This window comes from Cheilinus undulatus, linkage group 17, assembly GCF_018320785.1.
Source record: "Cheilinus undulatus linkage group 17, ASM1832078v1, whole genome shotgun sequence".
In the NCBI taxonomy this organism is placed as follows: domain Eukaryota; kingdom Metazoa; phylum Chordata; class Actinopteri; order Labriformes; family Labridae; genus Cheilinus; species Cheilinus undulatus.
Genome location: NC_054881.1, coordinates 33,260,688 through 33,284,669, shown reverse-complemented (window position 1 = coordinate 33,284,669; position 23,982 = coordinate 33,260,688). Strand labels below are relative to the sequence as shown.

At 40.1% G+C, this 23,982-nt stretch overlaps 1 protein-coding gene across 7 annotated transcripts in view; it reads right to left on the bottom strand.

Moving 5' to 3' along the window:
• The window catches only part of LOC121525038 (mediator of RNA polymerase II transcription subunit 13-like), a 133,537-nt gene that overhangs the window by 85,109 nt on the left and 24,446 nt on the right, over positions 1 to 23,982 (bottom strand). For all 7 annotated transcript variants that reach the window (XM_041810754.1, XM_041810757.1, XM_041810758.1 and 4 more), the window contains exon 2: positions 11,555 to 11,792. In XM_041810754.1, coding sequence (XP_041666688.1) covers positions 11,555 to 11,792 — 238 coding nt within the window. The remainder of the gene's footprint in view (positions 1 to 11,554; positions 11,793 to 23,982) is intronic.

Below are 23,982 nucleotides of genomic sequence, written 5' to 3'. Positions count from 1 at the left end.
GACCAATAAGGATCAAGAACTCAACACAGAGGAGTATTAACATCACATGATGAATGAGAAGTAAGAAATGTTGCTATTCTTAAAGGATGAATATTTCTCTTTGAGTTGATTTGCCTTCCTTTCATTCACTCTCTCTTATCCACATCCTCCTGACTTTATTTCACCTTAATTGACCCGTGTCCCTGCACTTGTTAATCTTTAACATCTTCCATCTGAGTCCTCTTCAGCATTTTACAGCCACAAGTCATAACCATAAAAAGGCTTTCTGACAAAGCCTGTGTGCAGATAAACTACCACTTTCACCCACATTATCAGGCCAGAAACACACTTTCACTTTCACTCTCTTATCATTGGCACCTGTTCTCTCAGACAGCAGTGCATCCTGAGAGGATTGGTTCAACATGTTCGCTCATTATTTGTGCCATGCATGTCGGGATCAGCACTGGCACATTCCCAGTCAGGGAGAGAAGAGGTCTGAAGCCCCTGTAACATCACCCATGATTCTCTGCTGTGCTTTACAGTTTTAAACTTCAAAGTATCATTGTGATGATTTAAGAAAATAAGCAATCATGAGGGGAAAAATGGACAGAAAAAGAAGTGAAGAGGAGGATTGAGGTGAAGGAGAGATTACATAACACAACATAACACCCACCTACATCCCAGATCTTCAAATTTGAATCCTGGCTGCAAAATCATGGAGGTGAAATGGACACCTGCCTTCCTTCAATAAACAACTGCTATTTGAGGGATGCAATTCAGCAAAACACTTAATCCATAACTGATACAACAGTTCTTTCAGGAGGTAAGATGTAAACATATACAAGTGTGACAAAAGGTTTAAAAATGCAACCTGCTCTGAAAATTCAATCTATTTCAACGGTGTGCTACTTTGGCTGCACTGCAAGGTGTTTCTTTCCCTCTGGTTTTATTTTCACTCTACCATCTCACCGTTCTGTTCATAACACGATCTGACTGGCTTGATGTCACGCAACTATCAGCCAATCAACACTGAGGCCTGAGTGCCACTGACACAGGGAGTGTGCGGCATCACTTCCTGCTTCTTGCTGCAGCAGTGTTGCTTTGTGCTGTTTCTCACGTTGACAGAGCTAGTGTTTTATTGTTTATTTTCATTCATTTTTCATCATGTAGTTTTACGTATCATAGATCATAGAATCATAGAACAACATAACAAAAAATTTCCAATCCTTGTCAAAAGATGATCCTTTGAGAAAATAATCAGGATCTGATAGATACTTGGTACTTAAGAGCAGGGTTCCCAAACTTTTCAGCCCATGACCCCCAAAATAACAGATCAGGGACCCCCACCTTCCCTTGAGGGGGATAAAGTGCCCGATGTTGCACAAAGCATCATGTATAAAACTTGCATTTTAGGTAGTTTTTAAAACTTTTACTTACATTTTTTTATAGCTTTTACTTACTTTTACCAATTTTTTTACAGTAATTTATCAAATGTATGGTTATCATATGGTATCAAATTAAATTTCACTTTTTATTTTTGGAAAGCATCCCGCGACCTCCCTTCACTGTCTCACAACACCCCTGGGGATCCCAGCCCCCACTTTGGAAACCACTGCTTTAGAGTATCTGATAACAATGTATCTACTGATACCAATCTTTTAAAGCTCCTGTGAGGAACTTACTGTATGAGTAAGAGTGGGACTAATAATCTATACAACAATATGGAAAACAACTGGACTTGGTTGAAACACAACCACAAGTGAATTTATTTGGCATGCCTGGATGGGATGATACACCTGTTCCACAATCCCCTAACACAGTAAGAGTTCTTTACACTTTTCCATGCTCATATTAAACAAGATAACAAGATATTTGCTGTTATTTGTTGATAGTAGTTGCCGGTGCTGCGTAAACATGCTTGAATATGGGTCTGTCACTGAGTAGCCAAACGAGGTGATGCTTTGTTGAAGCTCCACAATAAAGTTCATGCTTTAAAACTTTGTCAGTAGGTCAACAGGCAAAGCTTTAATGCTCCCCTTATTTTTTGTAGGCCTAAACCACTAATACACACCAGCATGCAGAGATACTGAGCCATTATGCAGTTACTGGAGTGAAACCAGTCTTAGACTCCCAAATGCTCTTTTATCAATGTGTGGCACCATTATGCGTGATGAGGATATGAGTGTTGTTTTCTTAGTTTTCCTTTATTCAGGGAGAAAACTTTGTTGAGTTGGAGCTCAAGTGAACACATTAACATTGCCATTCCTTTAGTTAAATGCACTGGCTGTTACTCTATGTGGGAGGGATTTGACAGACCTGTTGCAGGTGCATGCAGGCCTAAACTGCAGGATCAGGCAGTAATTGCCAGAAATGAAGTAGGATTAAGTAAAGTGTCCTGTGCAGTGCTCTAATTCTACTAAATTTATCTTTGAACATGTAATAGGTTTGTGTGCATGCTTAATGGGATATTCAAATTCAATACCTTAAATATACTGATATAATTCATGGCTATAATAATGTGGCTGTGGGCTACATGCTCTGGGTGAATAATACAAAAACTGCTAACATGCCAAAAAGAGTGAAGATCCCTGAAATAAACAGGACATTATGTGCGGCTCATTAATAAATGAGCATCCTGGCCTGCAGATGTATATCAGCAATAACCTCGATGTAACCTGTATTTCTGAAGCAGGTGGCTGCTGGTGAAGAGGCTTCGTCTCCACAGGCCAGATTATGAGTTCACAGCCAGACGTGGACAGATGGAGGCAGAGGTTAGCTCTCCCTCCTGCGCTCCGCTACACACACACACACTTTTGGCAACTGGTTTTTCACAGGACAATTACCTTGCGACCTCTGCCAGCCCTCACTCACTCAAACACACACACACAATTGGCCAATTACAGACACACACAGGGAATGATAAGAGCCACAGTCTAGACACACAAACATACACCCTGTCATGATGTGTTCATACATGTGCACACTCCACACAGCCTCCAGGTCCACAAAATATGGCACCCAGCTCTGTGTATGAAGGGCACAGCAGCACCCGGCTGCAGCTTTCTAGCACAGCCACACTGAGACACAGAGACAGTTTTTTTTTCTAGTTTAAACCCATGCGCCTGAAGTCATGTCCAATTCACTCCCTCTCTGTGTTCTGTTAATTCCATTATCTCTGATTATTTTCTCATAAGCATTGCAGCTCTAATCCACTTGTTGGTCACATATCTTTGTTGCTGCAGCCAACCAATGGGCTGATAATGGATGTGCACAACCCAGGTTTCTAATTCCGTCCTATCTCATGTGCTCTCCATTTGGCTCCAAGGAGCAAAAATAAAGTCATTTTAAAAATTAAGACAGAGACATAAATTGTTAAAAGGTGATATTTTTAGTCAGTTCTATCAAAAATGTCAAAGATATAGTGTTTAATTATGTCTTTAAGCCTGTGCCTTTTAGTTAGCAGTTTTTAAGATCATTTTTGGATTAAGTATGCACATAATTTCTCTGCGACTGTGTGGTTAAGACTTTCCGTCTCTGGAACAACATTCACCCCCAGCTAGGATTGATTCCAGTCAGAATCTTTTCTGCTGGATTTCCCCTACTTTGTATTCCTCTCAGCTTCAGTACAGTTTCAAGAAAGAAAAAGGGAAAATTCAGGCTGGTGGAAGGCAGACTCTTGGTATAAAATACATAAATAGAGATTACTTCTATGGAGGAGGAGAACATGTTTCTTACATACTATGGAAAAAATGTCTTGTGGCACTGATCTGACTGGGATGCAGAAAATAAATATTTCCACAACCTCTGATGAAATTACTCTAATCACACAGTACAGATAAATATGCTAACACCTGCTATGTGTTAAATTGAATGGCCCTCTCACCTTGACCACCTGCTGTGTTGGTGGCACACAGGAGCACCGCCTATGGTGTTATCAAAGTCATCACCGTTTAATTTTATCCGCCGTAGAAACTCCTAACTTGATAACACCCCCACACTCCTCAGCGCATCTATAATCAATCCTATTACAGGACTCTTGTCTCATTGTGAATCAGGCGCATTTTGTGGGCTGACAAACCAAATTGACATTTCCATTTTAGTGATCCGCCGTGATGCTTTTATTCAGAGTAATTTGTGGTGAGTGCAAGAGCGGAACAGTTTGAAATTCATAAGTCACAGACCCGAGCGTGAAGGCTGCAGGGTTCAGTGCCTGCGCAGCACATATGACACTTGTTACAGTCCTTTTATATGATAAAGAGTCTAGAAAAGTAAAGATAGCTTTCAAAAATGTGACAACTGCTCCCTGAGTTAGAAAAGGAGTACCATAAGGAGGAAACGCACGTTTTGGCATCATTACGCCATCAGAAAGTGAAGAAATACCTCCATGACTCCAAGATGCTGAAATAAAGGCGGTATAATCAGTGGCAGCTAGTGCATGATTCTCCAGAGAGGTGGAAGCTTCCCACAGAGGGACCATCTTAGTCAATGTTCTGATCCTGTGACACTGTGTGCCTCGCTTTTTATGTCTCAACTCATGGGGCGCATCCCTCTGATACACACTTTTAAGTGGGTGTCCAAGAGTGCATCTTTTGTGTGCCCTATCACCTCCTATCTCATGGCCTGTGATATTTATAACAAGATTCAACTGAAGCTCAGAGCACAGATCTTTGTGCCCTGACCAGTAACACTTGATCAATCAGAAACAGCAACATTTTTACAGCAGATAATTCATTTCACTAGCAGGGGTGTAACGTAACCAATTACATTTACTCTGATTACTGTAATTGAGTGTTTTTGCTTACTTGAAATCAGTGATTTTAGATAGTCATTTATTGCCATAGCATTGTAAAAACACAACGAAATTATGTTTGGCAGTCTCCTCTGTAGCAGCAAACACAGTTGTCCAAGTGGTGGTTAGAAATGCACAGCCTCACGTCGTCCATCCTGCAGGCGAGGGAGGGGCACCCATGAGAAAGAAGCTGGGTACGAAAGGTTTGTGTGGGGTCGCTCTTAGCCTAGCCTGCAGCCTGGCTTGTTTGTCCCGCTTCCGCCATCTCCCACAATGCCGTACCTGCCTCCTCCCATCCTGGCTGTAGGTGTCTTGCTGCTCTGCGTCCTCCTCCTTTCAGTCTCCAAGCATCTGTTCTCCAGATAATCTCACTCAGGAAAGATGTAAACTCTATGGGCATGCTTCCTCAGTAGTCAAAGAGGCAGTCTCTTACACACAGAATGTCAGCCCTGGTATGAGTGTAGGGCTTTGTTTTGCTGCTAGTGATGGAGTGCCAGGACACTGGCCACAAATTTTCAAAAGTTACTGCAGCTCTGTAGTACAGTAAAATATTTAACACTTTTAAAGTGCAATTTAACTTTATGTAGTGTGGATTAATAAATAATTTTTGAAAGTATTAAATTTAACTCTGTATTAGTTTCATTAAAGGCTGGCTCAGAATAAACAAATTCAGCGAAATTTTGGCCCGACTGCAACGCAGCTCATTGTCAAAGTCAAAAATTCTACTGTCAAGACAGCAGGGATCGGGGAAAAAAACCTTAATTAGAACTAGAGTAGGTATTGCTGGCACAACTCCACCAGTGAATAGAACTTGTGAATTTGAGTCTGTTTTATAATCAGTTTGAAGATATTTTAACAGAAGCTTTAACCAAACAATGTACCTCTATGGCAAAACAGAAAAGAAGCATTTAAACATACGAACAGCATACAGTATCTACCCGTCTCCAGTGTCTCTTTTTTATTGTATGAATACAAATCTTGCGGTAAGGGTAATAGCTAAAAGGAGCATTTTGGAACATGAACAAAAAGAGAGTCTAAGATATGAATCAGATGTTGTGATGAGAAGCTGTAGTGACTCATGGTCATCTAACACAGGCAGTAAAGTCAATTCTCCACATGAGAGAAAGAAAAAGGTGAACCACTGCAAGGAAAGCTGTAAAAGAGATCATACTTGAATCAAAACAAAGAGCATGGAGATTTGTTTTCAGGACATTCAGCCTTATACACAGTGTGGGTTCAAATTTGGGGAAATTTCAGAGACACTGGAAGTAAAAAATATCAAAATTCAAGACAAGTTTGAAGAGGAGATGTGCTTGTGGGAGAAGTGGTGGTTTAGATCATGGGCTCATACAGCAGCTTGCCATCTCAGTCCCTTCCAGTGTTGTCAGCACTGATAGGGAGGTCTTGCAAAGGAGAGAAACAGCAGCTCAGTCTTGTCAATGTTGAACTTAGGGTGGCGGACAAGCATCCGACTGGAGATGTCAGGGAGGCAAGAACAGAGATGAAGCATTCCCAGTCCCCATGTTTCATATTCCCAGCTGGCAGAGTGCAGACAGAGAGTGCTGCTGGAGTCAGAGCAGCAAAGAAGATGTGTGATGCAAAGCATGAGCTGAAGACTGGAGTCAAGAAAGAGAGAAAAGGGGAGGCCCAGGAGTTAACCCTGGGGAACTCTAGACTAGAACAGAGTCGTTGTCTGCAGTCTGTATTTTCTAGATAGGGATGTCATGACTGAGATTATTCGAGTAAAATAAAAAAATAAAAAAGTGATACCTGTTTCAACATCACAGAGACAAAAAGAGATGCCTAACATACACCCAAAATCAGGAAATAGTAAACAAAAATGGCAAGAAAGTTCCTGTACCTCATCTAATTTGTACAAGAAAACTAGTGGCATTTTTGTACTGCAACATTGCCATTTATTTGCATGGTTTAAAGTGTGCTCTCTCCCCTTCAATTGCAGCGCCTTTTGTTAAAGATATGACTGAAGATCACACACCCTGGGTTTCATCATTTCACACAGAGGACAGAGGATCAAACTGTGTCCATTCGGCCATGCATCTTAAATAAAAATGTAATACCTAGTCATCAGATTCCCATTTTGTAATCCAGATTATGTGCAAATAAGCTACAAATATTTTGTTTCAAAATCATTAGCTCACATTTATACTTTGAAGGCTGTCATTCTTGAGCATGTCACTGGCCGATGTCATATAACCGCTATGTGTGAGTTCACCTGCAGGCAGCTCTGACTAAAGCTTGTTTGCACCTCACACAACTAAGACACATTTATAAAGTCATCAGTAAGCCCTCAGAGCAGAAGCACCTTTATTTAGCAAACACTGCTGGCTACAGCATGAGCTCTTCTCAGATTCCTGACCTCATACACAAGCACCAAAGTGACCTGAAGCATCAGTTTACATGTTTGATTCAAAGCCTGTAGGTGTCATTTAAAACCTGTTGGCTCGCTCTTTAAACCTTTTTAATTAATTGCTTCTTCCTGGTAGATATTCTGATGTGCTGTGGCGGGAAATGCACACGTGTTTAGAATAACATTAATCATGGCTGCATTCCATTTACATGTCTCTTGGGTGGAAACAGACCATGCCTCCACTTTGACAGGCTAATAAAAGTTTGACTTTTTCTCACAAAGTAGTCACACAAATGTGATGGATGACACTTTAATTCAAACGTTGTGGTTTCAGTATTGTCTATTGCGTCAATAATTATATAGGCATGATTCTAAAGAACAAGCCCGCTGCTGTGTTAGTTAATCCAGAGACACTGAAGCAGTGTGCTCCTGTTTAAAGTGAAGGGATTGTGCAGTTGTCAGACTCGGTAAGAGGTAATCTGCAGAATTCTGAATGACAACATTCTGAAGCTGGTTTGAAACTTATGAGTATACATTTTTATGAGGGATGTGAATCTTTATTCAATTCTGATTCGTGGGGGGGGGGTCATGATTCAATTCAGACTCGATTTTCGATTCAAACTGTTTACCGATTCATAACACATCCTTATTTCTTATTAAGAGGTGATAATTTCAGCATCTGCTCCAGTCTGCTGTGCATTAAGGGGCTGTATGTTATTATTTGGCACTAAAAAGCTTCATAAAATGTGCTCAAATTAATGTTTTTTAGCAGATTTGTAGCATTTTTAATCAACTTATTACAATAATAGCAATGAAATCAGTCATTTTTGCTTAAATTGCAAAGTAATTTCAAATGAATAAAATATGTTTGCTTAACCCTTTAAAGCCTGATATCTCAAATATTAGCTAGAAAATTCTCATTTTTGGAACTGGGATGTTTATTTAACATTTTGATTTCACATATATATTCAAAAAATATATGCGTGAAACCCAAAAAATGCTATAAGATTTCACATATATATTTTTTGAATCACATATGATACATCAGGATTTTTTTGCAACTGATAATCCACTGGAGGACATTTTTATCATTTATTTTGTATACAAAAAAATTTAAGTAAATTACTGATCATGCTGATTAGACAGAGGTCTCAGAAAATTGTGTATTAAATAATATACAATTGTCTTTAAAGGGTTGAGCAGGAAACGTATGTATCAGAAACTAGTCAGCTAAAAAAAAACGATCAATGCTGTATGAGAGCAGGGGTTATGTTCTAAACTGTGACCGTGTTAACTGGTGACTTCTCAGCTGAAAGTGTCTGCGATGTTGTAGTTAAAACATTGTTAAAACATGTTCTGTTCATGTATGTGCTTTGAAGATATGAAGTTCTAGAAAATTTAAACAAAGTGGTCTTTATTTGTTATAACCCAGACGCATTCATATAGTCACCAGTTAACATGGTCACTCATTAAACCATAACAACTGTCGCTGATGCAAAACCAGACGATAGATCCAGTCATTTTTATTGTCAGTGCCAGTCAGCAGTTGTTGGCTAATACTCACTCAGGGCTAGCGTGTCTGTATGATGTGACTCCGGGCATACGAACTGTTCCTGACGTAGGCTAACTTTAGTTTAGCACAGTAAGCAGTCAGGTAAGGCCTCCTCTTACCTGGGATTGTAGAATCAACAGTAAGTCTTAAAACTTTTCTTTGGGGGAAACAGGACAGGCTGAGTAACTCAGAGCTCCACAGACAGTGCAGGCAGCACTTTTATATGTCAGACACTGCATAGTAAACATTATCAACACTAACAGCTAGAGCTGCTAAAGCTAAAAGTGCAACTAACGAGCTGTACACCTGCAGCATCAGTGTCTGAGTCGGCACACAGAGGAAAGTACTTGCAGCAGGACTGTGGTTGAAAATACATACAGGGTATAGTGAAGTACATAAAAAAAGTTGAACTGATTCAGAATCGTAGACATTAAAGGAGACATATTATGCAAAAATAACTTTTTCAGGCTTTTCTAACACAAATATGTGCCCCTGGCCTGTCCACAATCCCCTCAAATACCAGAAAAATCCATTCTCTCTCACCCTCTCTTTCTCCACCTTTCAGAAAATGTGTGCTGAAACAAGCTGTTCTCAGATTTAGCTCCTGGTGACCTCACCAAGAGCGTGAGCACCCGCCCCCAGGTTTGGCTGGCCCTCCCCCACTTGGAGGAAAGTTCTGCCCTCCTCTAGTGATCCTCTCATTTACCAGCTGACATGCTGGATAGCTCAATGGGTTATCCTGCTGACTACAGTCTGGGAGGTTGATGATTCGAATCTCAGTCTAGTTCTAAACTTTGGATAAAAGTGTCTGTAGTACCAGGAGTAGTGCATCCATTTCCTGAAAGGGGTGTGGTCAGGGGCGGAGTCAGACAGCGAATTACCATTTAAAGCCACAGACACAGAAACAGCTCGTTCTGAGAAAGGCTGAAACAGAGGGGGATTTAAATGTACAAAATTCCTATACTGGAGTGTTTTTCAGCAACAAACTTCACAGGCATGTTTTGGGGACCTCTGAGAACAATTTAAGCTTGTCTTAAAAGGGTATAATATGTCTCCTTTAATATATACAATTCTGACGAGAATCAATTTTTTCTGGCACCTCTAGTTTTGACATACTGAAAATTGGGGTGGGAATATCAGGCTAACACATTTTTTGGTACAATACAATACGATGTACGATAAGTGACTGGGTTCAAATACGGCCTGTGGCCCTTTGCGTGCTTCTCCCCTCTCTCATCCCTGTTTCCAAGTCTATCCACTGTCCTCCACTATCTAATAAAGGCATGAAAAAGGCCCAAAAAAAAATCTTAAAAAAAATTTTAAAAAGTAAAAAAAAGAAACACAAGTGACTGTTCAAGGATTTTAAGGCTGTGGCAGCTGCCTTGCAATCACTCATCAGTGAGAAGTGCAATGAGAAAAGTGGAAATGTACCCAACTGGTGCACTTCAACAGGGCCTTGAATGCCTTACGAAGACTTGCATCCAGCCTAAGATCAGCTCATGCCCCTCTGTTTGTAGGGGCAAAGAGGCAACACAGGTTTGAAATCAGGCTTAAAATTGTCTACAGCGCAGGAAACTTAAATGGTATCCAAAAGTCTGCAAACTAAATGGTTGGAGACACTGTTTGGATGTTATGTGAAAGCAATAAAAATGTTGCTTATTGTTGCAAACAACACTCAATTTAAGTATACAGTGTATCTTTCTCTTTTATACACGCTTAGAGGCTGAGCAACGGGCTCTGCCAGCAGCTGTAACAACATCTGTAAGATATCTGCTGCAGTGCCTGAAAGGCCTTTTCACATCAACTGAGCTTTAAAGGTAACAGAAGACTGAAATTCTCACTATGGCTTCAACCTCTCACTCTGATATTCCTGTTTTTTCTTTCCTCCTGACTGTTGTTCTGCTAAACCAAACCCAATATAATCCCTCTCCTGTTTCCTGCTCTGCTCGTCTTCCCCAGGCTCAGTCGATATGTTAGACTTCCACACACGTGCCCGGTGAGATAATGAAAATGTTTCTATAAATAGGGACAATAGTGCTGACAGAAGCACTCTCTCCAGTGAGATATCTCAGTGTAATTTTCACCAACACAACCACATACACACACGTAGAAACGCTGTAAATACAAGCGGGAAAAATCTCCTCCCGCTGCTGTGTGCTTCATCATAGTGATAGTCCTGAAGCAGCATATAAACACTTGAGATGCAAAGCAAACACATTAGATATGTTCTATATGAGGCTGGAGTATAGGATTTTTCCACACAAAGCAGATCAATGTGCCCTACACGTCTTAAACAAACAGCACGCAGCATGAATCTGCAGCAGAATAAACAGCTCCAATCTGCATAACACTGAACCCTGCTCTATGTTAGACAATGCAGCTCATGTAGAACATACAGCCATTACAAATCACCGCAAAATCAGTGTACTTCTAATGTATTCATATTCCTACGAGAAAAAGTATTCTCTTCCATGCATTTATATACAACATACTAAAAAAGGTAAAAATGCAAAATAGAATATGATGAAATCTGAACAAAAAAAATTTTAAATCTGCAAGAGCATGCTGAAATCTGCAAATATAAAAAAATTGCAAAAACTGATTAAATCAGCAAAAGAAGTAATGAAAACATACAAAATATAATACAATTTGCAAAGAATGACAAAAAAAATCTAAAAGAAACACGAAAAAAAATTGCAAAAAATAAGTCTGCAAATCATATCAAAATGTGCAAAAATGAAATAAAACACCAAATTTTTCTGTTTGACAAGCCTGTGATCGACATGTTTCAAACATCCACAGATGATAAAAAGAAGAAAAGAGGATATGGGGATTTAACAAACAGGACCTTCTCTCTCTTTCTTACCTTCGAGCTCATGATGAATGACGTCCGACAGGTTGGGCTCTTCACCCCACCAGAAGATCCACAGCTCCTTGGCGTCAGGTTTGATCTTGCGTCGCCACACGCACAGCAGGTTGGCCTGAACGCAGCGCATGAAGCTGCGCAGGACAGGATCGTCCTGGGCCGGGGCCGAGATCACAGGGCCGTACTCCCCGCCGCTGCGGAAACTGTAGCAACGCCATTTAATGCCCGTTAACTCGGCCTGGGGAATGAAAGAGAGAGAGAAGAGTGATTAGATAAACAGCCCATTTAACAACTTTAAAATATACTGCATTTTATATTGTTTTTTTTGTTTTCTTTATGTCTAAACATTGATAAATTTCATAAGAAGATTGTTCATGTTTTATTATAAATAAAGTTTTTGAATGCACTGTTGACAACAAGCCTTATTTCTTGAATTTGTCCACCTAAATGATGATTTCCAGGTTCTGATGCTCAAATATTTATCATACTGATTTATAGGTAAGTTGATGTAATCCCTAATCACATAGATAATAAAGTAACTTTACTCACTGTTTTTCAGCAAAATAAAATGCTAGTAAGTTCATTTTAATGCCTTTTAATGTTAACTTCTGTGCATTTTAACATCTAAGACCTTGAGTCAGGTTTAACTTATGTCAACAAGCATGTATGTTGCTTGGCAGCCAAGGTCAAGCTCGATGGCAACTCCGCTGGCAGTTTTCAGCCTTTGGGACATCCACAGCACAATCAGAGGCTTATGATGACCCTACTACCAACTCAGATGGTACTCTAGGTTGTGCTTACTCATCACATCCACCCTTGACTTTGCCCTCAAGGTGTGGACTTCATTAGTTTTTAAACATATTATTTTCCAGTGCCCCTGGTAATATGCAAGGACATCCAGAGTACGACAAGGATCGTATCAATCCTCCCTCCAGCCTGATGGTGCCCTCAGGCAGACTTTAGGCTCATTTATGCTCTGTGTACGTACAAAAATAGATCCATGGGTCTGTGCATCTGTTAAGCTGGAGTGGACACTGAAAAACGTATCCACTAGAGGTTGCCGTCTCTCACAGAGCTACTTTGATGCTACCCCGTCTTTCCCACAGATTGAAGAAAGAACAGTCTGTCCTCTATTCAGCTGAGCTACAAAAGAAAATAGGAGCATCAGTGATGAGATTTACAATTTCTATGAAATAATTTTTTCCCTTAAACCTCTGTTGTCAGGGGGTAGGTGTCAGGCAAAGTTTGCATACTGCTATTTTACACAGCAGAGATTTAAAATAAGTGATCCATCCCTGTTAAAGACAGCTGGATGAAATTTTGTCCATAGGAATACCAAAAATCACCATAAATACAAAGTTCCTCACAGCAGTTGCATTAAACAGGGTGTGGGTATAGCATATCTGTAATCTCTAAGTATTTTTCCCCATTATGTATTTCACATGCATTAGTTTAAACATAACAGCTATGGCTATAAGTTATTAATGTGACAGCAGCTTATGCACTTGGGTAGTGTTTATTGTGAGAGGCGCTGTGCTCCATAGATTTCTTTCACATCAAAGTGAGAACAAAGCAATGTTGTTTCAATCAATACCTGCACACATTCTGTCCAATTTTGTTATTCTCTCACACACTTCCTGATGATTGTTGTGTAAATCTTTAGGCAGCCTGTGTTTTACATCCCCTTGTTGTGTTGTTATAACCTTATTTAACAGATACCTTCACTCGCCTGCTGTAAAGATACAATGAAGTGTGTGTAAATACTGTAAAGCAGGATGGAGGAGGTGGAGAGCAGCAGTGAGACATAAAGGATGACCTTGAGTGAAATACGGTGAATGAGGTACTACAGGAGAGACAGCGCTGAAATATAGAGCGAGCTACAAAGACATGAGAGAAAGGAAACGGCGTCGGGTTCAATGGTTGGAGCGCGTCCCAGCAGCTGACATCTTCTCCACTTACTCTAATGGGATGATAGGTGTTTATGTTGCAGACCTGGGCGTGGAGGCACTCGGGAAAATTTAGTGATGAGCCAGTAAAGGATGCAAACTTTTACCTCCATCAGAGCCACATGTTAGTCTCAATTTTGTTAATGAAAACATCAGTAACCCTGTGATGCTCATGTGTGCTTTGGAGACTCATTTATCGTTTGTGTGTGTGTCCTTGTGTTTGTATTTGTGCATGAATGAGCTGAGGCGCACAAAAGGCATTGTTGAACAGGACGGAGATTTGGCAGGCGGGGGCGAAAATCTCGCTGCCCTCCTCTCTTGTGTTCAACCAGCTGTGAGGATCATGTTTGGCACACGCTGGCTCGGGGACCAAGACGTCCAAGACCAGCTGAGAAAGGAAAAAAAATACTGACCCATTTTAGCACAGAGACAGGTGGAAAAGGAGCTGCTCAAAGAAAATTAAAGCCTGCTGCAGTGTCTTTGAGTGGAGGAAGAAAAGGAGGCTCAAGAGCTTTGAGTGGGGGCCAAGCACTGTGTGTTTTTCATCAAATCTTTCCAAATCTAGACCTAAAACTTAAAATCATGCTTTCACGACATCTCCTGGAGCATCTTCTAAGTGAGTGTACACTAAGGTATGCACACAACCCCCAGGAACATCCTGCAGCAGAATGCAGCCATAATTACAAGCATGTCCCTCCTTTAATGACAGTGCGTGTGTAATGGGAGATATAAACATTGGCGCTGTGATAAGCCGAGTCCTAAAATTAGCCGTGACAAGGTCAAGGATGCTGTTTCTCCCAAAGCAAAAAGAGGAAGAAGACATCTGCTCGCGCTGCCTCGTCACTCCCAGTCAATGTCAAAAGTCGCTCTGCTGTTTGACCCGGCTGCTGAAGGAAGAGTAAAAATGTCTGAAAATGCATTCGCAATAAATACAATTTACATGACAACGCGTGATGTGTTGAACTGATGAGAAAAGATATCTTTGATCAAGTTTCAAGACAATTTCTTTACCAAACTGTTAGAATGTCTTCAGTCTTGCTCTATGAAGTGCTAATGAGAGACAGCTTTGAGCTTAATGCTAATATGCTACGAGTGACACTCTTGGTTCTCTGATCTAACAGACAACGTGAAACCATAGCCTTAGCTGGCTTGAGGATAGTAATTATGTCTGTTTTATCATAATCTAAGTTTGTTTTAACAAAACTGGAGTATGAACTAATGATGGCTCAAGTGAAAGTAAAGATAATTAAATCTTTGTATTGTTCCTCACTCTGTTTAATAAAGGTTGAGGTTTGAACTAATATCGTAAAATAATCTGACGCTTACATGCAGCAGGTGCAGTCGTGTATATAATATTTTTAAAACAGCCGTCAATGACATTATTCAAGAATGTGATGAAATGTTTCTATCAACAAGTACCAAGGCTACATGAATCATGTTTTCAGACAGTTTTTGTTTGTTTTATAAATTGTACTGAGTTTTTTTAAGATTTATTTTTGGGCATTTATTAGATAGAGGAAGTCAGTGGATAGAGCCGGAAACAGGGTCAAGAGTGGGGGAGAGATATGCGGTAAAGGGCCTCAGGCTGGATTCGAACCCGGGCCACCCGCGTACACGGGGAGCACCTGTAACCACTAGGCCACCTGCTCCCCATAAATTGTCCTGAGTTTTGACTGTTTTTTTTTTTCATTTTGAGCTCTTGTACTGTCTTCAAATATGGGTGATTGATTTCCTGTATGGTTACTAACTCACTTTTATTGATTTTAAGAATATAAGGACCTTCAGGTAAATCAAAGATTATGACATGAACTTAACCACAGAAAAAGGAACTTGCTGCTGATAGAAAGGGAAAATGTTTGACATCACAATGCACACGACTTTTGACTTGTCCACTTAGTTGCCTGTGTGTTTTTCAAACTCAATGAGACTTTAAGGAGCAGCGGCGAACTGATGTTTAGGAATGCATTATCGGCAGATATGAGTATTTTGGCTTACATTTACGACTGATGTTTACCTCCACCAAGGAGGTTATGTGATAGACACGGTTTGTTAGTTTTTTTGTTCGCAACATAACTCAAAAAGTTATAGATGGATTTTGATTAAATTTTCAAGAAATGGCATAAGAAAGAACTGATTAGATTATTGGGAGTGATCCGGATCACCATCTGGATCCTTGAATTTTTTAAAGGATTCTTTACTATTGGGAGATAGGGCTAATGGCGGAGGTCTGCGCTCTCCGAGTGCTTTTCTAGTTTGGCTATAAAATCTGCCTATCTCAGCTGTAATTACTGGCCATTAAAACAAATATGTTAAATGAATGCCCGGCTGGATGAACAGACCTACCTCAAACTGAAGTCTTTAACGTTATCCACCATCATTCCTCACACTTTAAAGTGTGTTTTGGAGACTGAAGTTTGTTCTTTTGTTCATTCTCAAACCTTTAATTGTGTGTTTTAAGAACTGAAGGTTTATGTCTGAACTACATTTAAATCGATATCAGTATCAGCTTAAAATAATTTGCAAATACTGGCATATTGGATATCGGCAAAAACCCAACATCATGCGTTCAAATTTATTTACATCACTGTGGCTGCGGGGAGATGTACACTTTGTCTTCATTTACAAATGCTAAGAGGGAAAACAAAGCATGCGATTAATCACAATTTTAAGAATAAATGCACTAATAATGGACCTTGAGCCTTTGGTATCACACTGGACATTTTAGTCCTAAAGGGTAAATTTTTCACTTTTATTTTAATCTTGTCTGTGCCGCTGCAAATGGCATGATATTTTGTAGGAAGGTTGTTTTCTTGATACATTATGACATTTAAATTAACTATGAAAATTTTATAGATTAATATTGACCTGAAAAGTTTTAAAGCAGTTTTCCTAAGTGGACATTTTTGTCCATGAATGTCTCATTAAGTAGCAAAATTTTAAATCTGACACTACAAAAAAGCAATAATGGAACAAAATCTATTTTATTGCTCATCTTGAAAATGCTTGAAAAAAAATCCCCCAGTCACCTGCCAGTATTTTTTTAAACTCCCTTCCTGTGTGGGTTTTTTTTTTTTTCCATAATAAAACAACCATGATTTCTTGTAGTGAAACCGGCATTGAAAGGTAAAAAAAATCCCCTAAATATTCTAATACACTATATTGCCAAAAGTATTCACTCACCTGCCTTGACTCACATATGAACTTAAGTGACATCCCATTCTTAATCCATAGGGTTTAATATGACGTCGGTCCACCCTTTGCAGCTATAACAGCTTCAACTCTTCTAGGAAGGCTTTTCACAAGGTTTAGGAGTGTGTTTATGGGAATTTTTGACCATTCTTCCAGAAGCGTATTTGTGAGGTCACACACTGATGTTGGACAAGAAGGCCTGGCTCTCAGTCTCCACTCTAATTCATCCCAAAGGTGTTCTACCGGGTTGAGGTCAGGACTCTGTGCAGTCAAGTTCATCCACAACAAACTCTCCCATCCATGTCTTTATGGACCTAGCTTTGCACACTGGTGCACAGTCATGTTGGAACAGGAAGGGGCCATCTCCAAACTGTTCCCACAAAGTTGGGAGCATGGAATTGTCCTAAATCTCTTGGTATGCTGAAGCACTCAGAGTTCCTTTCACTGGAACTAAGGGGCCAAGCCCAGCTCCTGGAAAACAAGCCCACACCATAATCCCCCCTCCACCAAACTTTACACTTGGCACAATGCAGTCAGACAAGTAGCGCTCTCTTGGCAACCGCCAAACACAGACTAGTCCATCAGATTGCCAGATGGAGACGCACGATTCGTTACTCCAGAGAACGCGTCTGCACTGCTCTAGAGTCCAGTGGCGCCGTGCTTTACACCACTGCATCCCATGCTTTGCATTGCACTTGGTGATGTATGGCTTGGATGCCGCTGCTCGGCCATGGAAACCCATTCCATGAGCAGCGACCTCTGCGCACTATGCGCCTCAGCATCCGCTGACCCCACTCTGTCATTTTATGTAGCCTACCACTTTGTGGCTGAGTTGCTGTCGTTCCCAATTGCTTGCACTTTGTTATAATACCACTGACAGTCGACTGTGGAATATTTAGGAGTGAGGAAATTTCACAGCAGAATTTTTTGCACAGGTGGCATCCTAACACAGTACCACGCTGGAATTCACTGAGCTCCTAAGAGCGACCCATTCTTTCACAAATGTTTGTAGAAACAGTCTGCATGTCCAGATGGTTGATTTTATACACCTGTGGCCATGGAAGTGATTGGAACACCTACTTTCAATTATTTGGATGGGTGAGTGAATACTTTTGGCAACATAGTGTATTTGGTAGTTTTTGACAAAGCTGAAGCTGAAGAAAAGACTTTGGAGAAAATATCTAAATAATTTATTTTTTATTTATATTTTTTCACAGAGGGCATTTCTGTCTATGAATGGCTCATGAGGGTAGTGCTTACAAATGATACTGGAGGGCTAATTAATCATAATTAATGCATAAATACTAATAGTTCTAATTAGAGTACTGAATCAGTTTGAGTTTTTTTCTTCTTTTCTAAACCTGTGTGAAATTGAGCCCTCACTCGTCACAGAGCAGAATGACAGTGACACTTTTTAACAGCTTTTCTTCCTCATTAGGTCAAAAACATACATTTAAAGAAAACAGTGATATGATGTATAGTAAATAAACTTGGGGTGCAATTTATAAAGAATTCATTATTAAAAAATGTGTCCAGCAGACCTGAGCAGTTAGTCTAAAAATTTGTGCAGTGGGCACACCAAGGGAAGCTGTTCTGTTATAAACTTAAAAATCTAGGGTAAAATACGCAGCTATGTTTCACGGGGTGTCATCGCCTCCCTTACCCTGGGCCCAAGGGTAAGGGTGAGGATCCTGGCCCTGGGAGAGAATCTAACCTTTACAAACAAAGAGGGATCCACAGTATCAGCAGTAATTGTCCCGTGGTGACCTTAATGTAAATAGCACACAGTAATCCACCATAGTTGTGCATCAAAAAATCTATCAGTCTAGCTCTGCCGTTGGCACAGGCCCTAAGAAATACAAAAGTTATAAAAGATATTTTAAATGTCTTTCTCCAAAGTACTTCACCAAAAAGTCTCAGCGTGTGTGTGTATCGCTATATGCTTTAAACTCCTGCACCACACTTCTTGATCATCACCCAAATTAGTCATTACATCACACAACATAACTGAGATTTAAGGTGAGCAGAGTCTGACTCTCCACCTGCAGCCTTGTGGTGTCAGGCTGCAGATAAATCATCCTGCAGAGTGAAGGTCAAATTCTCAAGAGCAGCAGCAATAACACAACATATTTCTGAGTGGAGGGTGATTGTTACTGTTTAGCTTTGAGGGCAGAGATCTTGGCGCAAATACATGGCTTAAGGTAGCAGGTATTTTCAGGTAAAATACTGCAGTAAATGGCCAGAGGCTTCACTGTCTTCTTGCAGCCCAAACACAGGTGCTGTGTATGTGTAAAGCACTAACCCAACACCCTGCTGAACTCCTGTGGAGGATTAGCTGTGGCACAGTTGCAGGAAAGAGGAACAGAGCTCCAGTCACATGCTCCCAGGCAGATCAAAACACATGCCTGCACACACACACAAACATCACACACAGCAGCTGTGATGATGTGCAGACCAGAAGTGCTCAAAAACACTGACATGCATGAGGAGGCAGACATATTTTCCGGCTGATGTCCAGTTATTTCTCAGTGATGACAGCTAAGATCTGCCTATCTGTGTGTCTGTGTGTGTGTTTCAGCTCTGAATGAGTGCATGCATCAAGTGTGTGTGTCTTCAGTGTCCCAGCATACCAAGACAGCCCTCATGACAGCCTTCTTTAAATCAGCCTTCTGTAATCACATTAATACAAACAGCTTATTCTCATATTTGTAGGATTAAATTATCACTTTAAAGGTGTAACAGAAGCAGGAAAAACTGTTAAGCATGCAGAGATATTATCTTTGCAACTTCGGTGACAAATCTGTGTTGTGAGAAAAATCCTGTCACGCAAATGAAAACAACCTTTTATCATCTTAGCTTCAGTTCTTTCATTGTTAGACATGAAAGAGTTTGACATAAAAGCTACTGAAGGGCTTAAGCTTCTTTCACACAAGCACTGCACTTTTTTTAAATTCCCCAAGATGATCAATATGAGTACCGCGTCTGCATAGACACATTTTTAAACTGACTTTTCTCAGATATTTCCATGACAACCCCCCAGTGAAGTTCCTGCAAAAGTCAGGATGAGCCAATTTGTGAAACAGCAGGGAAAGTCAACAAAGTCACTCCTAGTCAGTGGACAAGGATGATGACATTTACAGTGCCTGTAAAAGTATTAACCTCCACTTTTATGTTTTCCCTGTCATTGATTTAATAAATCAATCATGGTCAATATAATTTAGCTTTTACGACCAAAAAAATGCTTAAAACCTTTTAAATGTCAAAGTGAAAACAGATCTCTACAAAGTAATGTCAATTAAATAAAATGAGGTAAAATAAGTGACTGCATAAATATCCACCCTCTTTAAGTCAGTATTTAGTAGATCGGCCTTTAGCTGTTTTTACAGCACTGAGTCTGTGTGGATAGATTTCAATCAGGTTTGCACATCTGGACACTACAATTTTACTCCAATCTTCTTTGCAAAACTGCTCAAGCTCTGTCAGTTTGCATGGTGACAAGGCTTGAACAGCTCTTTTCAAGACCAGACACAAATTTTCTTTTCTATTGAGGTCTTGGCTTTTGCTTGGTCTTGGATTTCCCTGCACACTTCGGGTCAGTGGCCACTCTCCCATAGAGCTTTGGCTGGTGAAGAACCTAGGCAGCTGTTGTTGTACACAGTCTCTCCCATCTCAGCTGCTGAGGCTTGTAACTCCTTTAGAGTAGTCATAGGTGTTTTGGTGGCCTCTCTTACTAGTCTCCTTCTTGCACAGTCACTCAGTTAGTGAGGACGGCCTGATCAAGGCAGATTTAAACATGTGCCATATTCCTTCCATTTCTTGATGACAGATTTAACTGAACTCCAGGGATGTTTAGTACCTTGGAATTTTTGTTGTGTCCATTCCCCTGACTTATACTTTTCTATAACCTTTTCTCTGAGTTGCTTGGAGTGTTCTTTTGTTTCCATGGTGTAATAGTAGCCAAGAATACTGATTAACCAGTGACCGGACCCTCCAGACACAGGTGTCTTTATTCTACAATCACTTGAGGCACACTCACTGCACTCAGGTGATCCCCGTTTCACTAACTGTGAGGCTACTAGCACCAGTTGGCTGGACCTCTGTTGAATAAGTTCAGTCATTTTAAAGGGGGTAAATATTTACACAGTCACTCATTTTACCTTACATATTTATGTTTAAATGGTATTACTCTGTAGAAATCTGATTTCACTTCGACATTTAAGATGTTTTTTTTGTCTAAAAAGCCAAATTATATTGACCATGATTGATGTAATAATAATCAATGAAAGGGTAAAACATCCAATAGGGTGATTACTTTTTACAGGTATTGTTTATTCTACAACCAGTGGTAGGCCACTGCTGTCTTCATACACATAATGAAGCTGATCACATGTTTCTGAATGGGATAATAAACATCCTCAGCTAGTCATTCAGATAAAACACACAGGTTAATCGATGGGGAACACAGTATTAAAAAATGAATCACACAAGCTATGAGTTGAACCCCTTAAGATACTAAATCAATCCATATTTCATAGAGATAATTTTAAGTTAAATAACCAGGTTACTTTTAGCTGATACTAAAAGAGTAAAATGATTATCAGAGATTTAAGCCTTCACTTAAAAAAAATATCTTTTTAGGAACATGATTTTCTGTTAATGTTGGAAAAAACGTGTACATAGATAAAAATATAAATATAAAACACCCTTATGATACTGCCAACAATGCTTGTTTAATTATTTAAGAGAAGCCCATTGTTTTCAAAGCAAAACTCTATGTATGATTTCCAGGCTAGAAGGTGAGTAAGACGGGCAACCACACATCCAGCAAACTCCACGCTCTCCTTCAGAGTGCATAAGAGCAAATCAACGATTATTCCAGCCAGCAGTCTGTGTCTCTTTAAAGAATGACCACGGGGGTAACAAGGCCCGAAAAGGTCAAGGAAAACGAGTGTGGATTTTGTTTCTCTGTCAATAAAACCGGCGCTCCTCCGATCCCCGCGTTCTGCAGGTTAGCTGGTTCAATTTCTGATTGAGCGCGGGACCAAAAACAAGAGCTTTTTCCTTCCATTGCAAAGACGGACCAAAGCTTTGACCTTACTCTCACCTCTATTATCTTTCTCGTCTGCGCTCCCCCCTCTCATCTCTCAGCGCTCTCCCTCTCTCCCTCTTAGTCTCTCTGTGTCACGGATGCCTATTGAATACAGCCAGGAGGATCTCACGCTCTCGTCTTTTTGTTATTCCTCTCTTTATGTCTAGCAAACAGAGGAGAGATAACAGCTTAGGGTTTGTTTCCAGAAAATGTGCGGAGGTGGAAGTATTCTATTAAAATCCCATTTTTAAGATTCTTGCACATGCTTGATTCTTTCATTTACTTCCAAGTGGCATCCTGAGCTTAAAAAGCAGAGTTAAAAATAATTTCCTGTATAAAAGGTGAACTGAGCCCAGGCTCGGCGAACATAATCTGTATCCCTACCAAGAGGTCAACTTCAGTGCAGTGGACATGTGCTTGTAATCAAAAGAAAATATGAAAGTCAGGACTTTAATCTTCAGCATGCATTGCTCAGGAAGAAAGTAGGGAAAGAGCTCTTAAGCATGTGATTTTAACGGAAGAGAGGGGCCTATTTCCAGACATTTTCATACTGAAGGCACATATTCAGTTTAAACTGCATGTTGTTAAAGCACAGGCTTATGAAGGCAGAGGAAAATGCAATCAAAGTAAGAGGTGGATATAAAATTGATACGGCAATTCATCGTCCTTTTGACTTGTGTAATGCAATTAAATCAAAGATTTCCCTGCCAGTTTGAATCACTGCATCACTACTTCATGACTCCTCATTGTGATGCTTATGACATGAATGGGAGTCATGCTAACAGAACATTAAAAAGAACACGTTGAAAGAAGGATAAAAGAAGAAGAAGACAGTGAGATTAGGTCTGACATCAGCCACGAGAAGGTAAAGAACAAAGTCTGATTAGAAGGAAACTAGCTAACTTTTTTGTGCTTTCTGTGTCTTTACTGTAGATTAAGGAAAGTGGAAAGAGTCAGACACAGGAAATCCACATGCATATGACATCTGGGGCTATGGGGCGGACTTGAACCCAGGCCACCTGCATACAGGGGGCGCAATCTAATGGCTCTGCACATTAGCAGAGACCATTCCCTACATAAAGATATGTATTCAGTGATGTACAGAACCTCTAGATAAGACTGTTTTTAACGCTTGCCAAGTTTTATATATAGATACATTTTGCAGTTAAATGAACAGAAAAGGAGCTTAGTAACAAATTCACTGCCAAGGTTTTTGTCCACTATTTTCGTGTAATCATTAAACAGAGGTACGTGTTTACAGTAGGTGTAAAGAAAAGGACATTTACTGCAGTTATACGCTGATGCTTGAGCTTATTAAGTACACTGCAGCTGATGTGAATATCTAAGTGGAGGACTGTGTAGTGCTCTATCAAAGCTGACAGAAAGCGTAGTCTAAGAGAGATGCCACTTCTTTAGGAATCTCACAACAGAGTAAGAGCCGCGCAGTCTGATAGCCTGACAAAGGAGCCACTTTAGGCAATTGAGAGACAGTCTGTATCAGCAGTTTTACCTACTCTGGCACAAGTGGAACACTTATTCTGTCGGAGTGGCATTGCTTTCTCATCACCATCAAATCTGTTTAGACGCTTGACAGGCTGCCAATATTTGGGGTGTGTTCGGATCGCTTATGATGCCTGAAAGTCTATAGATAACGCTGCATGTTTTTATCAGACCAACACTATCTGTCTCAATGTCAAAGAACAAGAGATAGACAGGCGCTGTAAGATGACTGAGCTAATAAAAGCTTTGGCAAAAAATGTCAAAATAGTTTTTATTAAGTTAGTTTTTTAACGTTTTCACTAGTTACACTAAGAAACATGCTTCATTGTAATTACGTCTCAGTATTGGGGTTTCCACAGTTTTGATGCTCATTTTCTATTTGCATTCATAAAAGAAATGACAGGAAATGCTGCAAATTTGAGGGGGAAAACTGAAACAGTGCGATAAAGGATTTTTGCTTTTGAAGCAGGTTTAAAAGTTCGGGAAAATGCTTTTTTGCTGCAGAAACAACAACAACTCTGGATTTTAACACTTGAATAGGAGGTGTTAATAAACACAAGAGTGCAACAGTTTGAAAATCAAAGTTGTTCAAAACTCTCAGTTTTCACTGATAAAATCTTTCTTTTTTGTTTAACTGTCCACTTGTCCCCATGACACAGTCTCTAAGCAGTTTTCCTCTTTAAACTGAACTTTTCCTGTTGCTA